The 27,482-nt window shown below is 46.0% G+C and overlaps 1 protein-coding gene across 3 annotated transcripts in view; it reads right to left on the bottom strand.

The window, feature by feature from the left end:
• Nucleotides 1-27,482, bottom strand: part of LOC144755103 (prominin-1-A-like) — a 499,448-nt gene that overhangs the window by 285,748 nt on the left and 186,218 nt on the right. For all 3 annotated transcript variants that reach the window (XR_013594841.1, XR_013594842.1, XM_078643612.1), the window contains exon 4: nt 7,865-8,070. Coding sequence is in view for 1 of the 3 variants with exons in the window: in XM_078643612.1 (XP_078499738.1) it covers nt 7,865-8,070 (206 nt within the window). In the remaining 2 variants the exon portion in view is untranslated. The remainder of the gene's footprint in view (nt 1-7,864; nt 8,071-27,482) is intronic.

The following is a 27,482-nucleotide window of genomic DNA, read 5'->3' as shown; positions in this document are numbered from 1 at the left end:
TTCAACATTGCCAGTCAAGAAACGAGACATGCTTACAGAGAGTCTAAGGAATCTGGAGGGAAATATAAAAGCAGTTCAAGGACCTTTTGATGGCCTTACACAGTATTGCTATCAGTAAAGCAGAATGTGAGCGGGGCTTTTCTCAAATGAATCTTACTTACACATCTACAAGAGCATCACTGCTTACTGAAAAAACATCTTCTTTAATGTTTTCAAATCTTGTTGTCCCACTATTGAAGAGATTCAACCCCATCCGCTATGTTCAGTCATGGCTTGCAAAAGGACGAAAAGCAGCTGATGACACTCGGAGTCAAGCAAGGAAAGAGAGAGACTTGGAATACACAAGCAATTTAGACAGTTTGTGGTCTTTTGTGGAAAAATACATGCTAGCCAAGTCCAACTGACAAAACACGTGTCATTGCAATGTTTTGAAAAAGTTAAAAAGTTTGGTTTTACTGTGTTTGGATATTTAATTATTGCTCTAGTTTATATAGGTTATTTATTTGCATATATAACACTTTATTGACAATGACACTGTCAATTTATTTAATATTGTGTTATATTTATGTGTCTTCCTTGTTTGGATGAACAAGGGTGAGGACACTGTTCTTAGGGAGGTGTGCAAATTGTTGCTCACTCCTGAAGGGAAAGAGAGACAAAAAGTGTGGGGGAAATGAGTACTAGGTGTACTAGGTCTTGGACTCAATAGTGAAAGGGGAAGAACAAGTCTTGTCCTCACCCTTCTGCATTTACGCTTAACGTCTGGAGCACAGGCACTGGACCTTTAACTAGCTCCTGGTCCCCCCCTCTCTCTTTCTTGTTGGCATATTCCTTGTTTGGATGTCATATTTATTTTTCTATTTTATATGTTTTATTTACTTTGTTTTTAAAAGACTTGAATTTTGTTTTTCATTTTAGAACATGTATTTATTTATTTGCATTTATCTACATTTTATTTTTGTTATTTTGTCATTATATATTAATATTTTCTATGGGACTAAGGCCATTTTGCACTAATAGGTATGACTTGAGATATGGTCAAATTCAATCTTCCAACAACTACCTATTCTTTTGGCCTAGGTACTTCTAGGAATTTTTTGAGGAGATGACATTTTCTGTGCTTTATATTAAGATCAAATCTTTAATTAAAAAGTCATATTTTGAATATATGCCTCTTTTGTAATCTCTGTCCTGTCTGTGTGAACTACATTTGGAAACGCTAGTTAAGTTCCATGCTTTTTACTATTCTGAATATCTAATAAATGCACATATATTGCTCCAGGAGATAAAGTTAAAGTAACAAGTCCAATTGGTAATCATCTTTTTTTAATTGTTTCTCTAAAAGTAATCGCTTTAACGAATACTCTACTATTTATTAACCTCCAAACCCCTTCGGCCACTGGAAATGACAAAGTGAGTCATTCAAGTGTATTGCATGATTTTATTCAGTTTATCTGTTTAGAGTGTTTTCAGAACATTTTGGTTTTTTGTTGTCACATAAGCTATGTAAAAGTTGTATCCTTGAACTCATAGACTCTGTTAAAAATGGCCTACCCCAGTATTGTCCTTTCCCCAAATTGGCAAATAGAGCACTGGAATATTTCAAGTGACCCTTTTCAATGCATTAGTCATTTTAGCTAACTTATTCCAAAATTGTGTTTTAAATGCACTTTAGAGTTAATCGTTTTCAATATGTTCACAGGGCAGGGGAACCTCCTATCAAAACCTTACTATGAGGAAAGCTCCCTTGCCGAAATTCAGATTGGGTAATACATCTGACTTTTAGCAGTGCCAGTTGAGGATGTGGGTGGAGCCAATAGAGTAAGTGGGAGGAACCAGGGGAGGAAGTAAGTGTAGGTGTGGCCCGATAAACATTTGAGCACCTGGACTTCATATTTTACAAATTAAGCACTTGACCAGTTATGCTCTATTACCCTATAAAAGTGTCTCAATTGATAAGATCTTAATAGGTGAAATACGTTTTGGCTAAGTTGTGGAAATCTAACTCGGTGTTGAGAAATCTAACTCAGTGATGACAACACTACACTTCGAACTCCATAAAACAAATATAGGACTTGGTACTAACAGAGGAGAAATGAACGGTAAAGTTCAGAGCTTACTTTCACCCTTGGTAGCTGGATCGTTGTCCAAATGGAGGGCAGTATAACAACTTGGCACAGAAGTAGAGTTTAGTGCTTTAACTTAGGCACCTGCCTTGGAAACAGTATATAAAAGAAATACTTGGAAGCAATTTAGCGTGAATAGTTTACAAACAAATAACCTCTACATGAATAGGTATAGAATTAGGATCAATGTGAAATTTAATATATAGAATTATAGATGGGTGACATTGAATTATGAGGATGTTTTTTGCCAAAGGTTTTGAGTGACATCAAATAGAAGCAGAATTCTAAGGTTAAAAACATCACCATAGGTCACTTTTGATCCAGATATACTTTTTTGTTATGTATGGCCCGTAAAATCATCTCCCCTGCTTTCAACTACTATGCAGGCTCAGAGGAGTAATGGGTGAGCCATTCATAACATGGCCTCTCGTCTGTGCCCCTAAAATGTAAAACAACCAAAAAACTAAAAATAATGGCTTTCTATCCCCCATCCACATTCTTTACCCTCTGTTCTAGAAGCTGTGCAATGTGGTTTCTATCACTGCTCTGACAAGCTCTTAGAGACCCCAGCCAGAGCAGCTTGCAATTCCTTTATCAGAAGAGAATACGGGGCACCCTGTATTCCGATAGAACTAGGGGAATCAAGGCCATATATACATGTTCCAAAAGGAATCCCGCACATCTACAAAACATCTGTGGAGAATAAAGCATTCTTATTACATGATTCACAGCATCAATTGTTCTGATACTGAAAGGCAATGAGTCTACTACATACCACTGAAATGTTAATGAGCTGATAGAAGGAGGGATACGATACGATGATTTTGAAGAGTTTTGTACTGCCTATTGTTGTATGGCGTTTTAGAATACGAATGAATTTTCCCGATTCCTGCCCTTATATAGGTACAATTCACGTTACCCTTATAAAGGCATAGAAATCAAGCCCTTATTTAGGCATAGCCCATGCTACCCAAATACAGGCATGGCTACTTCCATCCGTGCATCAAACGTCACAACGATTTCTTGGAAAACCAAACTCTTAAGCTGAAGGGACTTTCCCTAGCCTGGATATTGATTTCTCCAAGAAACTCATTATTATGCATGAACAACTATTTCTTTGGGGTTCATCCATGACGTTCATATGCCCGACTTTACGTCAAAGCTGGCATTCCTAAACACCTTCAAGGTATAAATATACCTTCACTTGCTATAGCAAAGCATGGTGTACTACTGCGTACTGAGGGGACTGCAAGGTAGCTCATGTACTGCCTATGTTACCAATTAGCCTGGTGTCTGAAGAGGAGAGGATGCTGGTAGAGTCATAACTAAACAGGAACCCTCCATGATGACCCAGCTGCTGCAAGCAGCTCTGGCTGTCAGCACTGGTGGTGCCCGGTGCGACAATTCTCTCCCACTTAGCCCTAAACAGTAACTCACTGAGCTAGCCACACACAAACAGTTCTGTGTTCTCCAATGGTAAACATTCTTTGCAGCAGGCATATTAACCCTCTGAGCTACTTTATCATGAATGGAAACTGCCTCTAGACAAAACTCAGATCTTGGATCAATATCAGGTTCATTAATCACCATTGTTATCTTGACCTTTTTCTTGTTGCCTGAAACTTGGTGGACACACAAGGAACTCTGCAGCAGGTGCTTTTAAACCAATAAGTTATCTCCTAGCACCAAAGCGCCCCAGAGTTCAGCACCAGGAGCTGCTGCACCAGTCGCACCACCCTAAAGCAAGTCCTGGGGACAAGACTGCCAGTGCCACTCTTATAATATGGCGGGTTAGGGCATGGGTGAGGATTTCTAACAGAGCAAGAGCCTTCCTGGCAGCGCATGTTCGACGAGTCGCCATCTACCCATTCTTCGGCCACAACACCTGGCTGTGCAGTGCCGCTAGTGGTCACTCTGCAGCACCTGCACATAGGCTGAGCGCAGCATAGTAGTTTCTCACATTATTACTCTGAAGGAACTGCTAGATGGACTCTCTTGAAGGGAGGTGTCATCATTGAACCGCTGTTTGGATGGAGGGGGTGTGGAGGGGTGAATATTTCAAAACTGCTCTCTGGCCCGTGCTTCCTGGCCTAGATGTTTTCTTCTTCTCCGCAGAACTTGCCTTAAAGAAACATCAACTTCACGATGGTTGGCAGGAGGCAGGAAAGACAGAGAACGTAGCAGGTCAGTGATCCTGTCTAAGTGCTGTAAATAAAAGGAGTTACTACTACCTAACATACTCCTACACAATCCATCTAACTCACAAGGATGAAAGTTTACTCGGCCTTGCCACAATTTAAATGTGTGACCTGTAACCTATGTCAGAACATCAGTAAGGGCTCAACCAACTAAGCTCTCAAGTGATCACTAGCAATAACTTCATTCCTGGCAATTTCTAAGAGGATGATAGCTTGTTGGCTTGAAGCATACGCATATTAGCTGCTATTCATGCACCGGAACCCTATATTCAGTGAACTGTAGCTAACATGCATGATATATTAAACTTGATCATAGGGAATGCACCTGTAAGGGTATAACAATATCTTTTTAGATATTAAAAAGGAACCAATCTATAATCCTGCACAACACACATGTATATGTTTGACCATGTAAATATTATTACATTATGTACATATGGGCGAAAATACATAGGAATCAGTTCATTGTACAGAAATATTACTAAGTTACAGCCTGCATGGAGAACATGTCCAGCCTCCCATTCTCTGGCTGAGTGCCGATCCACAGGACTCACACTGATCACAATGCAGTATTGCGATTGGCTATCGGGAGGCTGGGAGCCAGGGTGCTTACCGCTCCCTGTCCTGCAGGCGAAGAGTACTGAAAGGAGGAGGAGGTGGCCGTGGCGGCAGCGGCAGAGAAGTAGGGTACTTTATTTTATTTTCACTTCACCCCCTCGCGCTTCACTTACTTGCTATCATTAAGTCTACATTGCTGTCTGCCACTCACAGTTCATAATAGCACAGCAACAGGCATAATTTTGCCGCAGTTTGACTAAAGAGCCGACTTTTATCAGGTTGATTATGTTTAATCACCTGTGTTTAACATGTTACGTTAAATCCCAGGCCTTCGCACACAAAGGCAGTATTCCTGGCACTGGCAGAGGGTTATTCACCTGAGTCCTGAGGCTACTGCATACCACTAAGATGATCGGGCATTTGGTCAGTTTCAAATCTTGCTGAAATTAAATTAGGTTGTGCAAGCATTTTGTAAGAAATTGGGTTATTAGTTAAGTGTACTGATAACCCACCTTAAGTAATATACAAAGTCCTTGCCAGGGTGAACCACTAAAGTCAGTAAATGAACCTAAGCTCAACCTCCCTCAGCGCAGAGAACACAGGCTCAACTTAGAGGCAATGTGTACAGTATTTATGCCGAACCAAAACAGCAATAAAGTCAAAACACAACAGAAGAAAAATCCCAAACTAACAGTGTACATTTGTAACAAATTAAATGGCAATAAAATGACAAAAATCCTATAAGGGGAACCAGATATGTGTTTTTTTTAGATTTTTAAGTAAAATTCTGTTTAAAGGCATTCGAGGATAACTACGGCCAACTGGTGCACGGTATCACAGAACCTACACATGATTTGAGGCCTACCACGATGGAGTGTGGGCCTGATACAAAAATCAGCTTCAACTCATTCAGATGTTTTACCTTGGTACAAAGTCTCAAAAATGGAAGTCTAAAATCTTCAGCTGGGCAAGGTAGCATGCTGTATCCAAAATGGCTCCTTGAGTTTGGACAGCTGCTAGACGAGGTCCCGGTGAAGCCGCTGGTTTTTGCTGAGAAAGCTTTGAGCAGAGGAAATTGTAATTGAAAGGTCCCTTGCTGGTCACATTCTTTTGGCGCCTTCACCCGATGAAGATTTCTACATTCTCCCACAGTCTCCTTTCTGGAGCTCAGATTTCTCCAGAGGGGCAAGGCTGCATGCAGCAGGCTGTAGCAGAAGAGGGCTCAATGAGGCCAGATACCTTCTCTGCAGGGTTCAGCTGATCAGTTTTACTGCTGCTGAGAAACAGAAATCTGACCCTTTAGCCCAGCAGCATAGCACTTGATTGGATCAGCTTGGCAGGTTTTCCCCAGTCATCCCGAGGTCTTTAGAACTAAAAACGTTTTAAGTCCGAGGTTACAAGGGGTAGCGGGTGAAGTCCAGCCAGATATAGCTAAATTTCCATGACCTCGAGAATGGCACTTGAGGGTCAATACTCACTCCATGAGAGGCCAACAGCAGGGTTCAGGGCAGACCATAGGAACTGGTCAGCTGGTCCTGTTGCAGGAAAGGCCTCTTTTAGCTTATTGTGTCCTTGTAGATTGAACAAGAGGTCAGCTGTATGACCCTTGGAGGCCACTTCATTCTCCTGGTAATAAAAGAGAGAGGGTCCATTCCTTCAGCGCTCCTCAACTCCACAGACGAGGCCGTTGTCTCTGCTCTGGGGGAAGTTTTTACACCTCATTCAGAGCTTGAGCTCTCAAAGGGTTGGTGTTGGAGGCTAATGTAAGCTATCATTCAGATGTTTTATGTATAGAAAAGGTAACTTTCTAAAGTACAATTTCCTTAAACTGTATTAAAAATCCAATTTCCCTAGCGAATTTGGCTTTATAATAAATATTACAAAGAGTTCACAAATGGAAATGTATAGCAGTTTTTTTAGCTGAAGATAGCTTTGTTAAATGTAATAGTGCATACCAATGTTCCTTTTTGCAATAGCTAGCCTTGCTCCAGTGAAAATAGCTTTTGGGAATTAGTCACTCTACACACATGTTTAACATTACATTTCTACATGTCCCACTTTTAAATAACATGCTCCCTGCCTTATTGACTATAAGCCTTACTTAGGGGTGACATTAATATTTAAAAGGAAGGTTTAGACCCAACAAAAGGGTTAATTTTGACAGGTCCAATTGCAGTTTTGCTCAGAGCAGCCTATAATGGTAGACCTGAGGCCATGTTTGCATTGTCATGTAGTGAATGGCACAATAGGTGCTGTAGTCCACTAGTGACATTTAAAGAAGAGGCCCTGAGTACACTTTGTAACAAATACTGGGACTTATAGGTAAGTTACATATGCCAACGAGGGTTATTCCCAATTCAGTCATGTTAACAGTGGGAGCACAGGCACTTTACTACTGGTTATCAGGGTAAAGTGCAGAGAGTTCTACTTCGAGGGATAACACTCAGGGCCAAAATCTGGGGGGACACCACGCACAAGATGCTAATTTTCTACAGTTTTCCTATAAATTCGAACACATTCTTATTTTAACATTTTGTTCAGTATCCTGTGTGAAACATATCTGTGAAATAAACTATGCCATTCATAAAGATTGTAAATATTGAATCCAATATGCAGTTTTGAGACATCTTAAGATGTAGGCTACCTTTTCTTCCAGTATTTTTATTTTTTTTTAACTTTTTTGAACAATGTTTTACTAACAGCATTGGCAAAGCCATTAGCTTGGTGTACTCAATATTAAAGCCCGGACCTATTAGCTTTGCCAATGCATGTTAAAGTTAGCTGACGGTGTATGATTTTACCATAACATACTGAAGTATTTTTTTATGTACAAAAACATATTTTCTGTGGCACACTTGACCATGAGTTGTTATCCTGTTTAATTCTACCATTGTTTCAAGTATCACTTCTGTGCATCCCAGAACCACAAAACCCCTGAATATGTGATACTACTGCTCAAAAATAGTTTCTGCTTCTACTTACAGAATGATGGTGGTAACCACAAAAACTGCAGTATAGTGATAGTTCCTTTTGCACTTCATGTTTTTGGTTTGCTTTTGGTACATTTGGCCTCCACATTTTCCACAGCAGCGACAGCAGCAGAAAAAGAAGCCCACAAGGGGCAGGAGGATGATGAAGAGGATTCCAATGATGACACATGCCAAGTAGCCCGCCTCGTACCAGAGGATCTGAAACATAACCCAAAACAAAGTGAGAATTCATAGCTCTTTACAAGGAGCAAAAGCATCTTCACTCAGACACACATGCAGTGTCAAGAAAGAATATTTGCCAGACTTGACAAACCTGCTAAGCATCCAGGCTGTTACATTTTCAACATAATTATGGTTTTGCCTCATGTGCCACACATCTAATAAACTGCATAATTTATAGATTTCACAAAAAGTATTTTTTATAGCTCAAAGTAAGTGCAAGCAACAGCTGACCTCTGGTCATCAGTTGTTGATTGCGGGTTTCTGGTGACAAATAACTCAAATGAAGTGCAACTTTGCCTGGAAAGTATAAATGTTGTTAAATTGCTGCAATAACAGCCACAGATTCGGTCCCATTATGCTGCATAACTCGCCATTCCTTGATGTCCTGCACATACCTGCCCGCGACAAGACAGTAGGTCCAGATAAACCTTCACCTTGGACTTTCCGCTCACCTTGATTTATGTAAAATCACATAATTTGTGCTGATAAAATTAAGAAAATGATACTTTAATAGTGAAATGTGGGAGTTAATTTTCTTGGATGAGATTTTGTTTTAGTGCTTATATTGCATAATAGAATCTTGCAAGATACCAACCAGTAGGAGTATCAAATGTTTCACAGGTGGCATTATCCCACTGATATAGTGCAAGACTTTAACTTGAGATGTGTTCTCACTTAAAAAACAAACATTGGCTATGCAAATCAGTTGTGCTTACCTTTAAATAAAAGTGAGATCCATTTTGCATTGCCAATGCTTGTTTTTAGTTGTCTTCAATAGCTGTAAGATTGAGGTAGTATCTTCCTTATTCCTGCTGCAGTTGTTCTAGTGACACCTAGGTGGCACTAAAATGCAGTAAACTAATGCTGTTTGAACATGGCTTTAATTTCTGAGATGAAATCAGGAAACATGAGGAATCTACCATCTACTGGCAAAATTGACGATCATGGCAAAGACAATAGGTCCAGCCATTGGGGTTTCTGGTTTTGCCACTGGGTTTTAGTGATGTTGTACACAATGGGTAATCGCAAACACTTTCCCATGGGTCAAAAAGTATAGTCTCTGGTGCAGCTGAGGGCGGCAATGATGCCAGCAGGGTGGGGGTCAGGGAAATATAAAGAGTATGTACGTGGAATGAAAGATGTACATAATGTGGACTGTGAGTCATGGAGTTATTTTAAGGGTTTCATTTAATACTGCCCACTAAATTATGCCACTAGTCTCTAGAAGACATTCAGATTTGACAATACTGTGCTATGCTGTACCTGAGTCGCTGCCCCTAAACCCTTTCCCTCGGGTAAGCCTTCTCTGCTTGCTATCACTACATTTAGCAATTCAAGTGTGCAAAGGAAGTAACTTATTTATTGAATGGGAATGAAATAGAATCTTAGGCCCCACAAACTCCATATTCCTTTGGTCTCTCATCTGTAAACATTAGGAATGCTTAGAAACAGGCTCTGCTAAGGTAGCAAGTCCTATAAAGAGCTCTTTGACAACGACCCTCCCCTCATTTGTAGTGTCTGTGCACACACTTCCTTTATTGCTCTTGCGGATATCACTGTGTAGTTTCAGATACTTGTGAAAAGTCCTCTGAATGTGTCCCTGCTCTGTTTTCAGCGATCCTATTAAAATCTGTTTTAATGTTGTTGAGATGTGAATTACAAATAACACAGTGTATAGGCTTCATTCATGATGGCTTGTCTTTGTCAGCCCTTGTGTTTTAACATTCAATACTGAAGTAAAAGCTGAGACGTGCTTGCCAGATATTTGAGCAAATTCTAGTCAAATTACAGTATGCTGATTCCTTCAAGACCTGCGTAGAAACAGGATAGTTGAAAAGATGTGCACCAGCAAGGGCGCATATCTGAACGGATATTTCGGTGTTGGCATGCACCAGTTGTGCTGGATTGGGGTGCTGCCATTTTTAGGTCTCGCCTGTCGATGCGCATGCGCATCGAGCAAGCGAGACTATAGGGGCTCATCTACTCTTTATCTAACTTGCAAGGAATCGTGGCGATTCCTTGCAGTGCCCGTGACTTTTAAGCTCAATGCGCATGTGCATTGAGCTTAAAAGCGCGTGCACAGCCGCCCGCATTCCTCCGACACCTTTGAAGTGAAGCTTAGCTTCACTTCAAAGGCCCGGCTTCTTCACACCCACATGCCGCTCTGCCCCGCTCCGCCCCCTCCCCTGAGTCATCCTGCCTGCCCCTTCCCGCCGTGTCGCATTTCTCCTCCCCCTCCCCTCTCCCCTCTCTTCCCTCCGTCTTGTTTTCTTTGATGCTGGTATTTCCATATCTGGCAGCTTCCTGCCCTCACCCCACGCACGCTGTTTATTTATTTATATTTAATATGCAGGAGATCTCAGTTTATTTAATTTATAATTAATGATGCCGCCCACGCTGAGGCTCGAACCCTGTTCTCCTTCTCCAAAGTCGGCATCGTTATATGTTGAGCCACCTCTTCGCACCGTTTGTTTGTGCTGACTTTCTTGCTCTGCCGCTGCTGGCAGCGGCATTGCGCTTGGAGGGAACATGTAATTGACCCGTCTCGCTTCTTTTCATTTGAATTTTTTTTACATTGTCTCCTTCCTTCCGCCCCTCGCAGTTTGTTTTCCTTGCACCGTCCCTTCTTACAGTCCCTTTAACCATTTTGGTGTTGCTCAGCCCCAACTAGCATGTTATTGTCAAGCCTCCAAATATGCAGCACAAACACGACGTACAAAGAGATTAACGTGTTGCCTGGAGCACATTTCGGGAATAACATTAAATGAAAGCCCAAACCCGCTTTACCGCAACTTGCTTTCACTTGTTGTCTTTGTTTCCAGTGCTATTTTAGAGCTTTGTGCAAACTACACTCTCGTTATTTTGCTGGTAATAACTTTGAGGGAATAGCGTATTTTTGTTTTTTAAATAGCTGGCAGCTTCCTGCCCTCACCCCACGCACGCTGTTTATTTATTTATATTTAATATGCAGGAGATCTCAGTTTATTTAATTTATAATTAATGATGCCGCCCACGCTGAGGCTCGAACCCTGTTCTCCTTCTCCAAAGTCGGCATCGTTATATGTTGAGCCACCTCTTCGCACCGTTTGTTTGTGCTGACTTTTTTGCTCTGCCGCTGCTGGCAGCGGCATTGCGCTTGGAGGGAACATGTAATTGACCCGTCTCGCTTCTTTTCATTTGAATTTTTTTTACATTGTCTCCTTCCTTCCGCCCCTCGCAGTTTGTTTTCCTTGCACCGTCCCTTCTTACAGTCCCTTTAACCATTTTGGTGTTGCTCAGCCCCAACTAGCATGTTATTGTCAAGCCTCCAAATATGCAGCACAAACACGACGTACAAAGAGATTAACGTGTTGCCTGGAGCACATTTCGGGAATAACATTAAATGAAAGCCCAAACCCGCTTTACCGCAACTTGCTTTCACTTGTTGTCTTTGTTTCCAGTGCTATTTTAGAGCTTTGTGCAAACTACACTCTCGTTATTTTGCTGGTAATAACTTTGAGGGAATAGCGTATTTTTGTTTTTTAAATAGCATGCACGAAAACAGTATAATTTCAATTTGCACCACTTATTTCCCATGTTTGTGTCAATGTAAAAATCGACCCTGCACACCCAGCACCAGGGCCGTGTGCCTCAATGATGCAGTACACGCACCAGTAACTGAAATATGACGAAAGACTGAAAGGAGTAGCTACAAGCTGTGCTCTAGTTCTGCTCTCCAAAAAATCAGCAAAGAAACAAGCAATTAAGAACATTTCATTGAAGAAACCATTGAGCAGGAAACAGAAGGAAATCCTACAGAAAGAATCCTAGAGAAAGAAGCTTGAGGTATGTAAACACTTTTATTATGCAAAGGACGTCAATTTCAGGATGCTCAGATGCTCTCATTGGAGTGAAGCGATGGCTTACGTTGAATGAAGAAGCAGCTCTGAGCACTTCAAGAACAGCTGTAGTTTACCACAAGGCACAGAGGCTCTGGCAAGCTTGCATAATGTGGCGGTAGTCCACATCTCGTCATCTAGTGCCCCTCCCTCTGACCACATTATAACACGTTTGTGCCGAGTTGGCTCTATGGTTTATGCAGGAATGAAAAGAAACAAGTAAAATGCATCAGAGATGAGAAAATAAAAAACAGCGAATCTTTCGTACTAAAAAGATGTATGTGAAATAGTTACGAATCTGTTAAAATATGAGCGACAATCCTCAAGTCATCCACAACTTACACTGGTGCTGTTCACTGAAGGGTTCACACTCTGCTTATTCAATTGTTGGCCTCTTGCTGAGATGGTGAATAAAAAGCTATTTAGTGTTCATTTGTATTAGAGCATGAATTACAAGATCAGCGAGTAGTAGTGAGACCACCCAACAATTCTCCATCAGTTGGCAAGTAAGGGGCCATTCTAAAATGGCAACACCCAGATCCTGGACTGCCTAACTCTCGGCCCACCCATAGTATAGTCTGGTAAAGATGATGCTCACGAGTGCCTGTGCAGCAACAAAAAATATCAAAAATGCATAATCTCGCCGGCGCTGAACTATGGATCGATAATTATTTGTCAAATACATTTTTAAAACATAAATGTTCCTCTAAGGCACATGGCAGATGCTATCTGTAGCCTTGAAAGTCCATAGGCCCTGAGAAGTGAAAGGTGATTGGTGAGGGCAAGTTGTGCTAAGACATACTCCTAAGCTTGTGTGCTCACCCTCACCCTCAAACCTTCACCCTCAACCCCTCACTCACCCTCACTCTCACTCACCCTCACTCAGCCTCAACTACTCTTACTCACCCTCAACCCCTCACCCTAACTCACCCTCACCCTCACTCACCCTCAACACCTCACTCACCCTCACCCTCACTCACCCTCACCCTCACTCACCCTCAACACCTCACCCTCAACCTCAACCCCTCACCCTCACTCACCCTCACTCTCACTCACCCTCAACCCCTCACCCTCACTCACCCTCACTCACCCTCACTCACCCTCACTCTCACTCACCCTCAACCCCTCACCCTCACTCACCCTCAACCCCTCACCCTCACTCACCCTCACCCACTCTCACCCTCACCCTCACTCATCCTCAACCCCTCACCCTCACACAGTGCAATAGGTCTCAGACCATTTCAGTTAGAGCTTTAAGAAATGTTTATGGCTTTTTTTATTTGTAATTCTTTAGCATTGGCTACAGGAAACAAAAATGCTAAACATTTACAAAAAAAACCCATAAACAATTCTAAAAGCACTAACTCTAATGGTGCGAGACCTATTGCATTTCCAATGCTTGTTAATCATTGAAATCATAGGGTTTGCGAAAAATCCATGTCACACAAAAAATAAGTGCAGCTAAAGTATTTAGCCCGAGGGATTGGTAGGGATGTAATGTGTAGCTATTGGTACATTTTGGAGCACCCTGCTGTAAATATATTATTGAAGGATGATGTGGCAGCGCATTGCCATTACAGGCAACAGATTTTCCATTGCAAAAACCTTTACATTTGCACAGACATACAGTTTTACTGATAAAACTGTGCAGCCCACAAACAGATGTGTCCAAGTCAGCGTCACCTAGTGTATTCATGTGTTTTGGCCCTATTAAAATATTTATTTCCCACACACTTCAGAATTACAAAAAAATGTGCTTCCTATTTCTAATATATTCTCAAATATTTGTGCAGTTCATTTACAGGCATTTTAATTTGTTGTCTGCTAGAAAATAAATCCTACCGACTTTTCACATTCCCATTAGCCAGCAAGATTGTAACATAAATCCTCTCACTTTGCAGTCAGCGAAAGAAAAGTAAACACCAACCTTCCTTTTAAAAGAATAAAGAGCGATTTGTTGTAAGATAGAACCTGACGTTTGACACGTGAATGAATGCACTGCAAATGTAACAAGATCAAAAAAAATCAAAAGTCTCTTTATTGCTCATTGTACTTCTGAACTTCAGCATGTTTGCTTCATCACCCTCACTCCCCTACTTCCAGCACCTATGGTTTGGGCATGAAAATGAGAAAGAGGATTGTTTGAGGTATGCTATTGGTATAGAGCAGTAATCAAAATAAACTATTTAAGAGCTAGAACATTGTTCCTCGCTTGCATGCAAGATTGGTGAACTGGTAATGGCACAGATAAGTAGAATCAGTCACAAAGACTGGAAGTAAGAAACCTTTCCAAAGAAATACAGCATGTTTACTGCTCTGAACAAGCATACAAGGAAAACAACTGAAACCACATACTCTTGTGGAGTACCACATGAAAAAGAAAAAAAGAGTTCTCATAAAGCGAGCATTCGTGGAAGAATACAAGGTACCAGTCAGAGAGATGATAAGCAGGCTATGCATCGCATAAGAGACAAAACCATGTTGGACAGCTTAAACAACTAAAACTAGCAATTAAAAAAAAAACGAAGTGTGAATTACAAAGCATAAATCCAGTGGTAAAGAATGGGTGGAATGCATTCCTGGGGAAGCTTTCATCATGTCCCCAATATGACTTTGCAGCCAGACAAAGGCGCTGTCTGGTGTAGGGGAGCAGGGATGCTACACCAGGGGCATACCGGTAAGCTAACAGTAGCACAGAAATAATGGACACCACACTGGTTATCTGCTGGGTCGGACCGGAAGCCTCGAGCGACCTCGGTCCTTTTATTTATAGGCTTCTGGCCACGCCTGGCCAGAAGATGATACATTTTGCGGGAGTGTTTCCGGGTCTCGGCCGAGACCCGTGAAACACTAGACTGTTACATCCCTTCCCAACTTGGTATTTATTTTTCTTGCCTTCGTTACAGTCTTAGTGAGTTCACATGCAAAGTCCGCCAGCATCCGATTGGGTCTGGGATTCGGACGAAGGTTGTGGGAACTTCGCCCCTGGTGAGCACCGGTTCAGGTTCTCTTCTCCGTGGAGACGATGATGTGTTGGCACTTTCGTCATTCTCACCGGGCTCCAGACCATTGTCGGATTGGCTAGCAGTTTCGGCGACGGGCCCGTCTCCTGCTTCTTGGGTCTCATGTCTGGGTGAAATACGTTTAAACCACGACACATTTCTAGTGATTTCTTCTCCATTCTTTTGTGCCGTCACAGCCGTACCTTTGGTCGTTTTGATTGTCCATGGTTCGACTTCATACGGAGTTCTGAATTTCCCTCCAGGCCTGCGTGTTCTCACCAGCACTGCGTCCCCCGGGACTAACATTCTGTCTCGCGCCCGTCTCTTGTGGCTTGCCTTCTCGTTCGTTCTCCTCCTTCTCTCTCGGGTGGCAGCCGGTGAATATGGTTCAGGCCTCCAATGTTCCGCCGTTGGTAGTAGGTTACGCCGGGGTCCTGCAAACATCAGCGACCAGGGTGACCTCTGAGTGGTGCTGTGAGGGGTGCTTCTGTACTCCCTCAGAAAGAGTTGTAGCGCTGTCTCTGGGTCTACCCCTTCTACTAACGCGATCCTTAGGGTTTTATTGACAGTCCTCATAAATTTTTCCGCCTCTCCATTTGCTTGGGGCCATTGAGGCGTGATTCGCTGGTGTTTTATTCCTAGTCTCTGCAGGAATTCCTTGAATTCGTGACCCTGGAACGGGGGGCCATTGTCTGTTTTCATCACCTGGGGGATACCAAACATCGCAAATATTTTGCTGAGGATCGGCTGGACATTTGTAAAGCTGGTGGATGGTGCAACTTCCACTACTGGGTATTTGGTGTAGCTGTCTACCAATACTACCGTTACCCTCCCATTTGGAAAACTCCCAAAGTCCAGGCTGACCCAGGTCCAGGGTGCTGGTGGTGGCTCTTACGTGATGATGGAGGCAGGCACCTCCGAAGTGCTGGTCAACTGACATGCTCGGCAGTTCTTTACCCACATATCCACCTTTTCCTCCATGTGAGGAAACCACACCTTCTCCCTCATTCTGGCTTTCATTCGTTTCGTGCCTTGGTGTCCCTCATGAGCTAGTGAGGTTGCCCTGTTTTGGAGAGTGAGGGGAATCACCACTCTCGATCCCCGAAGTATGAGCCCATTATTGGCTCTACTGAGCTCATTGCGTAGCTTCCAAAACTGGGACAAACGAGTCCGGTCGGCTTCATCCCAATCACTCACATTACGTAGGAAGTTCTCCCAGGATCCAGTGTCCATAGCCGCTTTAACTCTCATAATGACAGCATCGTCCCCATACTGGGCTACAATGTCTTCTGGTGCAAGTGCTTGGGGGCACGACAGCTGGGACACCATATCTATGAATTCTTCGGTCCGTGTTTCCTGATCAGGGGTCCCACTTCCTTCCACCGGGGGATGTTGTGACAGAAAATCCGCCGGGTTCTTTGCTCCTGGTCTGTAGACTAGATCCATTTGATAATGTTGGACCTGAATGGCCCATCTTTCAATCCGCGGAGGTGGGTGTGGGGCTGTGCCTTTGAACAAAGGTACTAGAGGCTGATGATCTGTGACCATTCTGAAAGGCTGTCTGATGATATACAGATGGAAATGGTTACAGGCCCATTTCACGGCCAACGCCTCTCTCTCAATTTGCGAATACCTGGCCTCCGTCGCGGTTAGTGCCTTACTTGCTAACGCCAGCGGCACCCACACTCCAGGTTCCGATTCTTGTGTCAGCAATGCACCTAGCCCAACAGGACTGGCGTCCACTAGTATTTTCGTTTGCCGTGCCGTGTCAAAGTAGGCCATCGTCGTGCTGTCTAGCAGTGCTGCTTTTATTTTGTCAAAGGCTTCCTCTTCTGCCCGTGACCATTTCCATGGGTTCTCTTTTTTGGTCAGGTTCCGCAGCGGTTCAGCTAAAGTGGCGAGCTGCGGGATGAACCGGGCACAATATTGTGCCATACCCATGAAACTTCGCACCTCTGATGCAGTGATCGAGGCTGGGGCACTTTTGATGGCAGTTGACTTCCGTGGATCTACCTTGACTCCCTCTGAGTCGAAGACGTATCCAAAAAAACTCTATTGATTGTTTGAAAAACGGACACTTTTCTTTATGCAGCGTGACACCAAACTCCGCCAATCTCCTTAGTGTGGCTTTCAGCCTCCTGTGATGTTCCTCGCTGGTTTTGGCATGGATGAGGATGTCATCGCTGACATTCAATACCCCATTCAGTCCCAACAGAATCTCTTTGATCGTGTTCTGAAATATTTCAGCCGCCGACGTGATGCCAAAATTCAGTCGTTTATACCTCCTCAAGCCTAAGTGCATCGAAAACGTTGTGATGTACCGGCTCTATTCCGCTAACTGTAGTTGATGGTATCCGGCGTTTAAGTCTAATTTGGAGAACCATTGTGCTCCATTCAAATCTGTTAGTATGTCATCCACTGTGGGCGTGAGATGCCTCTCCCTCTTGATTGCTTTATTGGGCATCCTCATGTCAATACATATTTGAATCTTGCCAGGTTGTCGAAGGCTTCTCCACAATCACCATCGGTGACACCCATGGTGTCGGTCCCGCCACTTTTTCTATTACTCCTTGCTCTTCCAGCTTGAGGAGTTCCTGTTCAACCGCCGATCGAAGATGAAACGGTATCCTCCGATGCCTTAACGCAATAGGTTGTATTGCCTTGTCAATGTGTAACTTGACGGGTGGTCTCTTAATGGTACCTAAACCTTGAAATAACGACGGGAATAGTTGAAGGACCTCCTCTGTGTGGAATGCTTTGACGGTATTTGCGAATGCAATTAGCTTGAGGTCTTCCGCCGTGTGACTGCCGACTAGCAAGTCTGCTTCTTTATCAATTACGTGAAACGTTGTCGTCAGCTCCTGATCTTCAGCTTTCACCTGCACCGTCATCTTCCCTGTCAGGGGTAATGGTGTCTTGCTACCATAGGTGAGTATGCGAGCCTTTGATGGTACCAGTTGGGGTCTAGGTCGTAGCGCCTTGTAATGCTGAATGCCATTACATTGATCGTAGCCCCAGTGTCTATGACTCTGGTTACTGTCGACCCATCGATTTGGATCTGACACTTCGGCTGAGGCCGTCTCCGTCTTTTGAGCTCACTTACTAAAGATACGTAATAGCACTCTTCTTCATCGTCTGTCGACGAGTCATCCAGCCGTTGTGGGTGGCAGGACGGTGTCCTGTTCCCTCTCGATGAGTAGACCTCCCGTGTGTCCTCCAGGGCGAGTTGTCGAACAGCTTTGGTGGGTGTTTTTCTCCCCGCTGATCCTTGTCCTCGTGAATTCCCTCTCGCACCACCCCTGCATACGCTAGCAAAGTGATTATTTCCTCCACATTTGTCACACGTCTTGCCACGTGCAGGGCAGCTGTCTCTGTTGTGTTCTTCATACCTGCAGGAACCACATTGCGCACACCGCTGTGTCCTGGTCGGCCACCGGCCTCTACCTCCACGATTGCTGCTCCGCACAGCATCTACTCTCTCCGTCTTGACGGTCACTTCAGCGCTTGTTGACGGGTTGATGGCTGACTCCATCGCTGTGGCTCGCGCGTCTGACAGTTTGTGTGATCTAGCCAGCATTAGTATTTCGTCCAGCGTTATGCGTGGCTGCCTCAAGATCAGCGTCCTTTTTTTATTTTTTATTTTTCCAAGACCTTTATTGCGAAGTTGTGGACATACACAGCAGTGTGCCTACAACCCTGTACAGGGCCGGCCGCCACCGAATCAACAGCTAGCAAAGTAAAGCACAAAGCAAATAATATTGTGCGAGTACATACAAATTGTGCAGAGGGCAGCAATATCTCTCAGTCCAAGCCAAGTCCATCCTCCGCAAACGTATCTCGCTTATCATATATTGGTCTTATTTTATAATTTTCATAACCAGCAACAACAACCCCCAACCCCCCAACCCAAACAATCCCGGTTCCTGGTCACAGTAGAAGTCCATAGTGTTAATGCAGAGTGGCAAAGCTACACAGAAGGTATGCAAGATATCGCCAGCAATCGAGCAAGATGTGTGACCTCAAATCCAAGAATCCTGCATGTGCCATCAGTCATTGGGTGAGTGTAGTTAAGCCTATATAACAAGACAGCCTTCCCGCAAGGACCACCCACATCAAACGATCCGGGCATTCTAGCACAGGCACCAATATAACACAACCGTGCAGTCAGGAGATCACTCAGAAACACCTTCTCCCGACAGGAGACCCTCGCCTTCATCTTCGGGACTATCATCACCTGCCAGGGATAACATATATGCAGTATACGGAGCCCAAATGTCTCTCGGATGCGATTTTGCCGGTAGACTCTCAGCATAGCAAGTCAACTGGTCCCTGCAGTAGGCCATATCTCTCAGCCACAGTTGCACAGCAGGCGCCCGCCTACCTCCCCACTCCATAGCCACCCTTCGTTTAGCAAGTTGTAATGCCAACACAATCAATCTCCGCTCCCGACTCGGCACACCAGAGGCGAGCCCCAGCAAGCACAGGCGAATATCCAATGCAACCACAGCGTCGTCATCTTAGTCAGCGTCTCAGTCACTACCACCCAGAAAGCATACACCCGTGCACAACCCCATGCCAAATGCACGAAGTCCGCATCATCCTCTCCGCACCGGACACATTGAGCAGAGTCGCGAAGTCCATACCGAACCTGCTGCTTGGGCTTATAATACCATTGATGTAGAAACTTAAAATGTAGCAGGCGGAAATTGCCAATGGCAGCATAACCCCCAGTCATGGAGCAGCATTCAGTCCATTCATCATCCGTTAATGGTTCTGGTAGGCATTTATCCCATCGGGCCCTAGCCAGTACAGCCCCCCCTCCTTCATCCTCCTGAGCAGCTCTGTATAATCTGGAGAACAATTTAACTCTATCCTTTGTGGTGTAGAGTAACTGCAAGGCCCCCAGCGTCAAGGGTTCCTCCGGATACGTGGGATATAAGGAGTGCACGGCCGCTCGGAGCCTAACATAAATGAAAGTAGCCATGACCACATTTGTGGATCGCTCCGTGACATTCTGCAACGAGAGGAACTTGGCCCCTGGGAATAGATCTCCCATAGTGTGTAGGCCAGCGCCCTGAAGGACCTGCAGACCACCAATTTCGCTTGACACCGAAATGTCCGAGTGGTATAATAGCGGCATGCTTGGAGCGTACAACGGCAACCTGTTCGCCCTCCTACCAAGCTCCCGCCACGCATTAGCCGCGGAGCGCACTGAGTCCACCTCGCCCTTATCAAAGACTGAGTGAGTGTTGACCACCATAGCCCTCAACGGGGTAGGCAAAACAGCACTGGCTTCAAGCGCCACATGTGGAGTATACGGAGGAGCTGACACCCAATAGGCGGCGAAATGCGCTTGGGCGCATAAATAATATAACTTCATATCCGGCACAGCGAAGCCGCCCAGAGCATATGGTTTAGTCAGCACATCCCACGTCACTCGTGGTTTCCGACCAGCCCAGGTTAGGGTGGTCAGCAAGGATCTAAGCCTGGCAAAGAAGTGCGACGCCAGCGGGAGGGGTATGTTAACAAAAAGATACAAAATTCTCGGAAGCCCAACCATCTTGATCAGAGATACACGATCAGCAAGGGTGAGGGGAAGTCGAGTCCAGCGAGCCACCTGGTCCTCCAGCTTGGAGACAGCTACTCCATAATTGGCTCTTATAACTTCTTGGCTATCCCGATGAATCCAGATGCCAAGATATCGCACCGAGTCCGTTGCCCATTCCAGTGGGAACTCCAGGGGAAACGGAAGGGTAACATCAGTGAGCGGTAGCATGACAGACTTGTCCCAGTTAATGGTCAGACCCGAGTGGCGGCCAAACCGAATGAACTCCCGAAGTATAGATTCAAGATGGCGAGCAGGCTCGCGCACATACAGAACCATGTCATCAGCGTACATGGACACAGCCAGCAATCGGAGGGGGAACTTCAGAGCCGCATCAGCATACCTCTGCCTCAGCACACAGGCCAGGGGCTCCATCACAATGGCAAAGAGCAAAGGCGAAAGAGGGCAACCCTGTCGAGTGCCCCTCTGCACCGGAAACGAGTCCGAGACGTGGCCGTTAATCCTCACTCGTGCAGTGGGGTTAGTGTAGAGAAGAGTTACTAACGATGTAAAAAAGGGGGGCACCCCCATCCGATGCAGAATGGCTATCATATACCGCCATGCAACGGAGTCGAAGGCCTTCGCGGCGTCAAGCATGACAGCCACTGCCGCCAAATCCGGTTTGAGCAAATGCAACACAGCAAAAAGAGCCCTGAGATTGTGGGTGGTAGACCGGAGCGGTATAAAACCCGACTGGTCTGGCAGCACCATTACCGGGATAAGCATCCGCAGCCTAGTGGCGAGCACCTTGGCTATAATCTTGACATCAGTATTCATGAGGGATAGGGGTCGATATGATTCGCACTGGTTGGGCGGTTTCCCAGGTTTTGGCAACGCAACGAGAAGCGCCTCTCTCATTGTAGTTGGAAACTGGCCCTGGTCTACAGCCTCCTCCAGTACCACTGCCAAGTGCGGGAGTAAAAGATCCACATACTCTTTATAGAATTCGGATGGTAAGCCATCTGTGCCCGCAGCCTTCCCATTAGGAAGGGCAGCTATCGCCTCCCGAAGCTCCCCCTCCGTGATGTGATGCCCAAGGAATGCCTGTTGCCCCCTCGAGAGCCACACCAGAGCCACGTCCTCAAAGTATTGCGCTATTTCGTCCTCCGACGCCGTCTCCCGATATTCGTACATTTTTCCATAATATTTCGCAAAGCAGCTTAAAATGCCAGGTGTGTCAGTCACCACCTCCAACCCGTCCTCTATTTCTTGCACCGTACAATGCTTAGCCCATGGTCCCCTTATGCGATCCGCCAGGCCCTTCCCCGGCCTGCCCCCTTCACCATAGTAGCGCGCCCTGGTATGCTTGGAAAGGAATTTCACCTCCTGATCAGCTAGCTCATTGTACTCAGAAACCTTCGATCTAATGTCTGCTAGCAAAGTCTTCAGGACTGTCCTCCAATCGGCGCTCAAGCACCAATAACTCCCCCTCCAACCTAGACATGGAGTCTCTTAGTGATGTGAGCACTCCAGACTGAAGACCTATGCACGCCCCACGGATAGTCACTTTGAAGGCCTCCCACACCGTACACATGCTGTCAACTGTGCCAACATTTTTATCAAAAAACTCCGCAATGATAGTTCTGAGTTGTTCACGCAACACCTGATCAGTTAAGGTTCCCGGCGACAAGCGCCAAGTGAATGGAGCAGGCGTACACGTTGGGATCCGCAAGCCCAAGCGGACCGGTGCGTGATCGGAGAGCGTGCGAGGTAAATGTTCAACATCCATCACCCATCCACTAACATCCCGAGTCACCAACCAGTAATCCAGTCTCGACCACGTATCATGCGCGGATGTGTAGCAGGTGCCCTCCCTCCTACCCGGATGCCTCAAACGCCACACATCCACCAGCCCAAGTCCTTTCATACCCTCACTAACTTCCGCAGCCGCTTTCTTTCGCACATAGGGCCTGTCTTGTTTCCTGTCCATCTCCCCATCTCCCCATCTAGAATAATATTAAAATCACCTCCGCAAAGCACAGCCGACTGTGGCAGCATGTAGATCTTGTTCCAAAGTGCAACATAAAAAGCAGGGTCATCAACATTGGGCCCATATACATTAATGAGCGTGATCGGGGTTCCACATAATTTACCATGTATTATAATAAAGCGGCCTTCCTTATCAATGTCCTCATGCAGTGTAACAAACGGTACATTTTTCTTAATCAAAATCATCACACCACGTGCAAAAGAGGAATAATTCGACGCCAGTCTAATTCCCGCCCAACTGCGACCCACAGTTTCTGCCGCCTTCCCCCACAAATGTGTCTCCTGAAGGAAGGCAACATGTGCACCATGCCTATTAAGGAATGCCAACATTTGCCTAGTCTTTTGTGGGCGGTTCAACCCTCTCACATTCCAAGTAATGCATGTTATTTTGCCCCCCCTATCCATCCATCCAGTTCCAACATATGTCCCAAAGGCAGCAGAACCATCCCAAAAGGCCACACCCAGCCATGCAGTCTTTGATGTCCAGCGAGCAGTGCCACTCCTAGCAGGCAATACAATGCCCAGTATCCCCTCAGCCTCTGTATAGGCCTCACATACCGCACAGCACACCGAAGGAAACACTGCAACCATACCCAGGAAAACCAAAAAAAACCCATCCCCCCTCCACCCACTTCAGCATCCCCAACCTGCCAAAGCTGACCCTATCCCCCCTCCCCCAACAACCCCAACAGTACATACATAAGTGTGTGGGGATCTCCCATTTGCGGGGACGCAGTGGCGCACATCTCCCGCCAGATAGCTGACGAGAGAGAGGACCGCACAAGCAATTAGAACATCCCCCCCCCCTCCCCCCATGGCGTCTAGGATCAATGCAAGCCATAGCCGCCCATTGTCAGCAGCAAAGTAAGTGGTCACTCCAACAGTACCCCATTGAAATCATCATAACACTAATAGCAAAGGGCAGTCAAGCTACTACATATAATGCTCCCACCTCACATATGCAGATGCAACTGTGCACAACCCAATAGAAACCTGAACATACTAGCCCCATGTTAGAAGTAACTCATCCGCAAGCTGCCCCATGAACGAACCACAATGCACCATAGTAATGACCACAAAGAAGCCTGAACCAACAGTCCGCAAAATAAGGGTAATACAAGGTATCAGGGCACTGAACCACGCAGTGCCAAGCGGTAACGCTCCTCACAGGATCAACACTCCAACAATAATCAACCAGCAAGGAAACAGCCGCCTAAGCCACATCGTCCATTAGATCCCCCTCCCCTTCCTGCTGCACATTGGAGTCTCTCTTGCGTTTCTTCTGTTTTTTCGCATAGTCCATAGCAGCCTTAGGGGTAGCAAAGATTTTGTTGTCAGACGGGGGCCCTATTCGGAGACGCGCCGGATACAACATGGCGTACGGAATGTTCTCGTCTCGTAGCAGTTGTTTCACCGGGGCAAACTCCTTGCGCGCTGTCTGTACTGCCACAGTGAAGTCAGGGTAGAACTCAAGTTTACTCCCTTGGTATTCAATGGTGCCCTTCTGCCTGGCGAGTCGAAGTATAACATCCCGGTCCTTGTAATTAAGTATGCGAGCGATGATAGGACGTGGTGGAGCCCCAGGCACCGGCCTCTTCGCCAGAGTACGGTGCGCCCGTTCCACAATGAAGACCCGTGATAGCTGATCCGAACCAAAAATTTCCACCAGCATGCGTTCCATGAAGTCTTCCATCCAACCCACATTCGTGGATTCCGGCAGGCCCGTAACGCGAATGTTGTTGCGCCTGGACCTTCCCTCCAACTCCTCGTTCTTCGCCTGAATCACCGCTAGCACCCTCTCCATATTGAATACCTTAGTGGTCACTGTGGCCAGTCCATCCTCCGTAGCAGACACCCTCTGTTCCACCTCGCCCATTCTTTCATTCTGCCGGTCGAACTGCACCGCCATATGATCGAGCCTGTGGTTGACCGCCTCCATGGAGCATTCAATGGATTGCAGCGTTTTCTGCATCGCCACCAACGTGGTTTCTAGGCTCGGAGCACCACCAACCGCTCCCGCAGTCTCAGCGTCCGGCGGCGGCTGTGAGGTGGATAGCGCAGTCTTTTTTGCCTCAAAGTTGATTTTGATCAGCGTCCTTAGATGTTTGTTTTTGCATCCCTGAATCAACTGTGCTGTTGCCTCTTTCTCTTGATCATCATCCGGGTACGTGCTTATCAGCTCCCTCAGTCGTGCATGAAAAGCGTCCATCGTCTCTCCATCCCTTTGCCGGGATTGCCTGAACTTGAACCTTTCATAAAGGGGGTTCAGTTGTGGGTCAAAATGGGCATTTAATGCTTGTACTGCAGCACTGTAGTCTGTTGCGGCTCCGGTGTTTGGCAGATGTAGGAATAACTTGTAGAGTTCATCGCCACCGAAGTGTAGTAGCAAGGACCTTTTCACCTCATTGTCTTTTTCCCTCGTGGCCGTGAAATAATTATTCAGGCGACTCAACCACACAGCCCAGCGTGGCGCCGCCGTGCCCGGGTCAGCCAGTGCGCTGAATGGAGGAATCGGATTGATCTGGGAGTGTGGCGACTGTTGGATCACTGCGCCTATTACTTGTTGTCCTGCTTGTCCTGCCCCCGGCGCTGGGGCTGCTGCTTGTTGAGCTCCACCTGCCGATGCTGCGTCTTGCACCACTGACATGGTTGTGATCGCCTGGGCTGGTTATTCTCTACCCCTTGCCAAAATGGCGCCAGGAGTGTGATGATTTTGATGGCGCAGCAGCTATTCACCTTTCAGACACTGCGCGTGTGTTGTCAGCCCCCTTGTGCAGTGCACAATCACGTATTATCCAGGTTAGTATTTCTCCCCTTCTTAACCTTGTCAGTCCCTTATTGTATTGGCCCCTCACTTTTAAACTGAGAATCCTTTTCATGTTTTCTTTCATAAATTTTGCTTTGTCTTTTTTTTTTTTCTCCTGCAGGTACCAGTGCTTGTTGGGAGCAGCAGGGACGGCCTCGGCTCACACGCCGGCTCACCGGCGCTTGCCCCACAGTAACGGAGATGTCCAGTGCTCACCGCCGGCCACTCGTTCCACCAGTCTATCTCGGCGCCGTGACTGAGGCCTTTCGCGCGTCTCCCGACGCTGGGGTAGGCCTTGGATCAACTGCGCATGCGCGCGTTCCATGAGGCAGCGGCCGGGCCCTCACACCGCCGATCCGGACTGCTCCTCGTCTCCCCCGCAGACACCTTCACCCGCCGGTCACCATGCAGCTCCACACACGCTGCTTACGGCCCTCACTCGATTACGCTCAGCACCGGCACACCCACGGCGGACAGCACGTGGATCGGGAGCCACGTCGTCAGCGCCAGGATCGTCCTGCTCCGCAGTCAGGGTTCGCCGCTTCATGCAACCACCCTCGTCGCCAGTGTAGGGGAGCAGGGATGCTACACCAGGGGCATACCGGTAAGCTAACAGTAGCACAGAAATAATGGACACCACACTGGTTATCTGCTGGGTCGGACCGGAAGCCTCGAGCGACCTCGGTCCTTTTATTTATAGGCTTCTGGCCACGCCTGGCCAGAAGATGATACATTTTGCGGGAGTGTTTCCGGGTCTCGGCCGAGACCCGCGAAACACTACACTGTTACATCTGGGAGGCTTCGACCTAAAGAGCTCCTGTGGGTGGGTCAAACACAGAAAGGGAGGAAAGTCACAAATAAGAGTAAGGCAACTTAAATTGATACTAAAGCCATACAATAAGTGGAGTATTGTATACAATGTTGTCTGTGACGAACAGCTGGAGCAATAGTGTGAAATTTGCGAAATGTACGCTAAAAGCGTAATGCAAAATGTACTGTAACCCATTATTCAGGAGTTTCATACATTTTGCCACACAAATCAAAATTTCACATGGGCCAATATTCACCCTGTGATTATTCCGCCGCTTATTCAGTCTAATCGCAAAGTGTTTTTTTTATTTTTAAAGATTACATAGCGTAAACAATGATCACTACATGATGCGGGCATCCTATTACACTAAGTAGGAAACCCACATCTTGGAGAAAACAAGCATTGGAAATGCAATAGGTCTCGCAATAACGCGAGTCTGAACTATTAGCATTGTAAATGATAATGCCCTTTATTTTTGCGTTCTGGTTTTCGGAACATAAATAAAAGGCTTTGTCATTTACAAGGCCTATAGCTTAAATTTGCGTTAAAACGAGACCTATTGCATTGCAATGGTGGTGGTGCTGCTGAGTTTTCTCTGAATCTGCACTCTGAATCTGCACTCTGAATCTGCACCCACAATCTGCACTCTGAATCTGCACCCACAATCTGCACCCACAATCTGCACCCACAATCTGCACTCTGAATCTGCACTCTGAATCTGCACTCTGAATCTGCACCCACAATCTGCACCCACAATCTGCACCCACAATCTGCACTCTGAATCTGCACTCTGAATCTGCACCCACAATCTGCACCCACAATCTGCACCCACAATCTGCACCCACAATCTGCACCCACAATCTGCACCCACAATCTGCACCCTGAATCTGCACCCTGAATCTGCACCCTGAATCTGCACTCTGAATCTGCACCCACAATCTGCACCCACAATCTGCACCCACAATCTGCACCCTGAATCTGCACCCTGAATCTGCACCCTGAATCTGCACCCTGAATCTGCACTCTGAATCTGCACCCACAATCTGCACCCACAATCTGCACCCACAATCTGCACCCACAATCTGCACTCTGAATCTGCACTCACAATCTGCACTCACAATCTGCACCCACAATCTGCACCCACAATCTGCACCCACAATCTGCACTCTGAATACAATCTGCACCCACAATCTGCACTCTGAATCTGCACTCTGAATCTGCACCCACAATCTGCACCCACAATCTGCACCCACAATCTGCACCCACAATCTGCACCCTGAATCTGCACTCTGAATCT

This window comes from Lissotriton helveticus, chromosome 5_1 (assembly GCF_964261635.1).
Source record: "Lissotriton helveticus chromosome 5_1, aLisHel1.1, whole genome shotgun sequence".
Lineage (NCBI taxonomy): Eukaryota > Metazoa > Chordata > Amphibia > Caudata > Salamandridae > Lissotriton > Lissotriton helveticus.
This window is presented reverse-complemented; position numbering and strand designations above follow the sequence as displayed.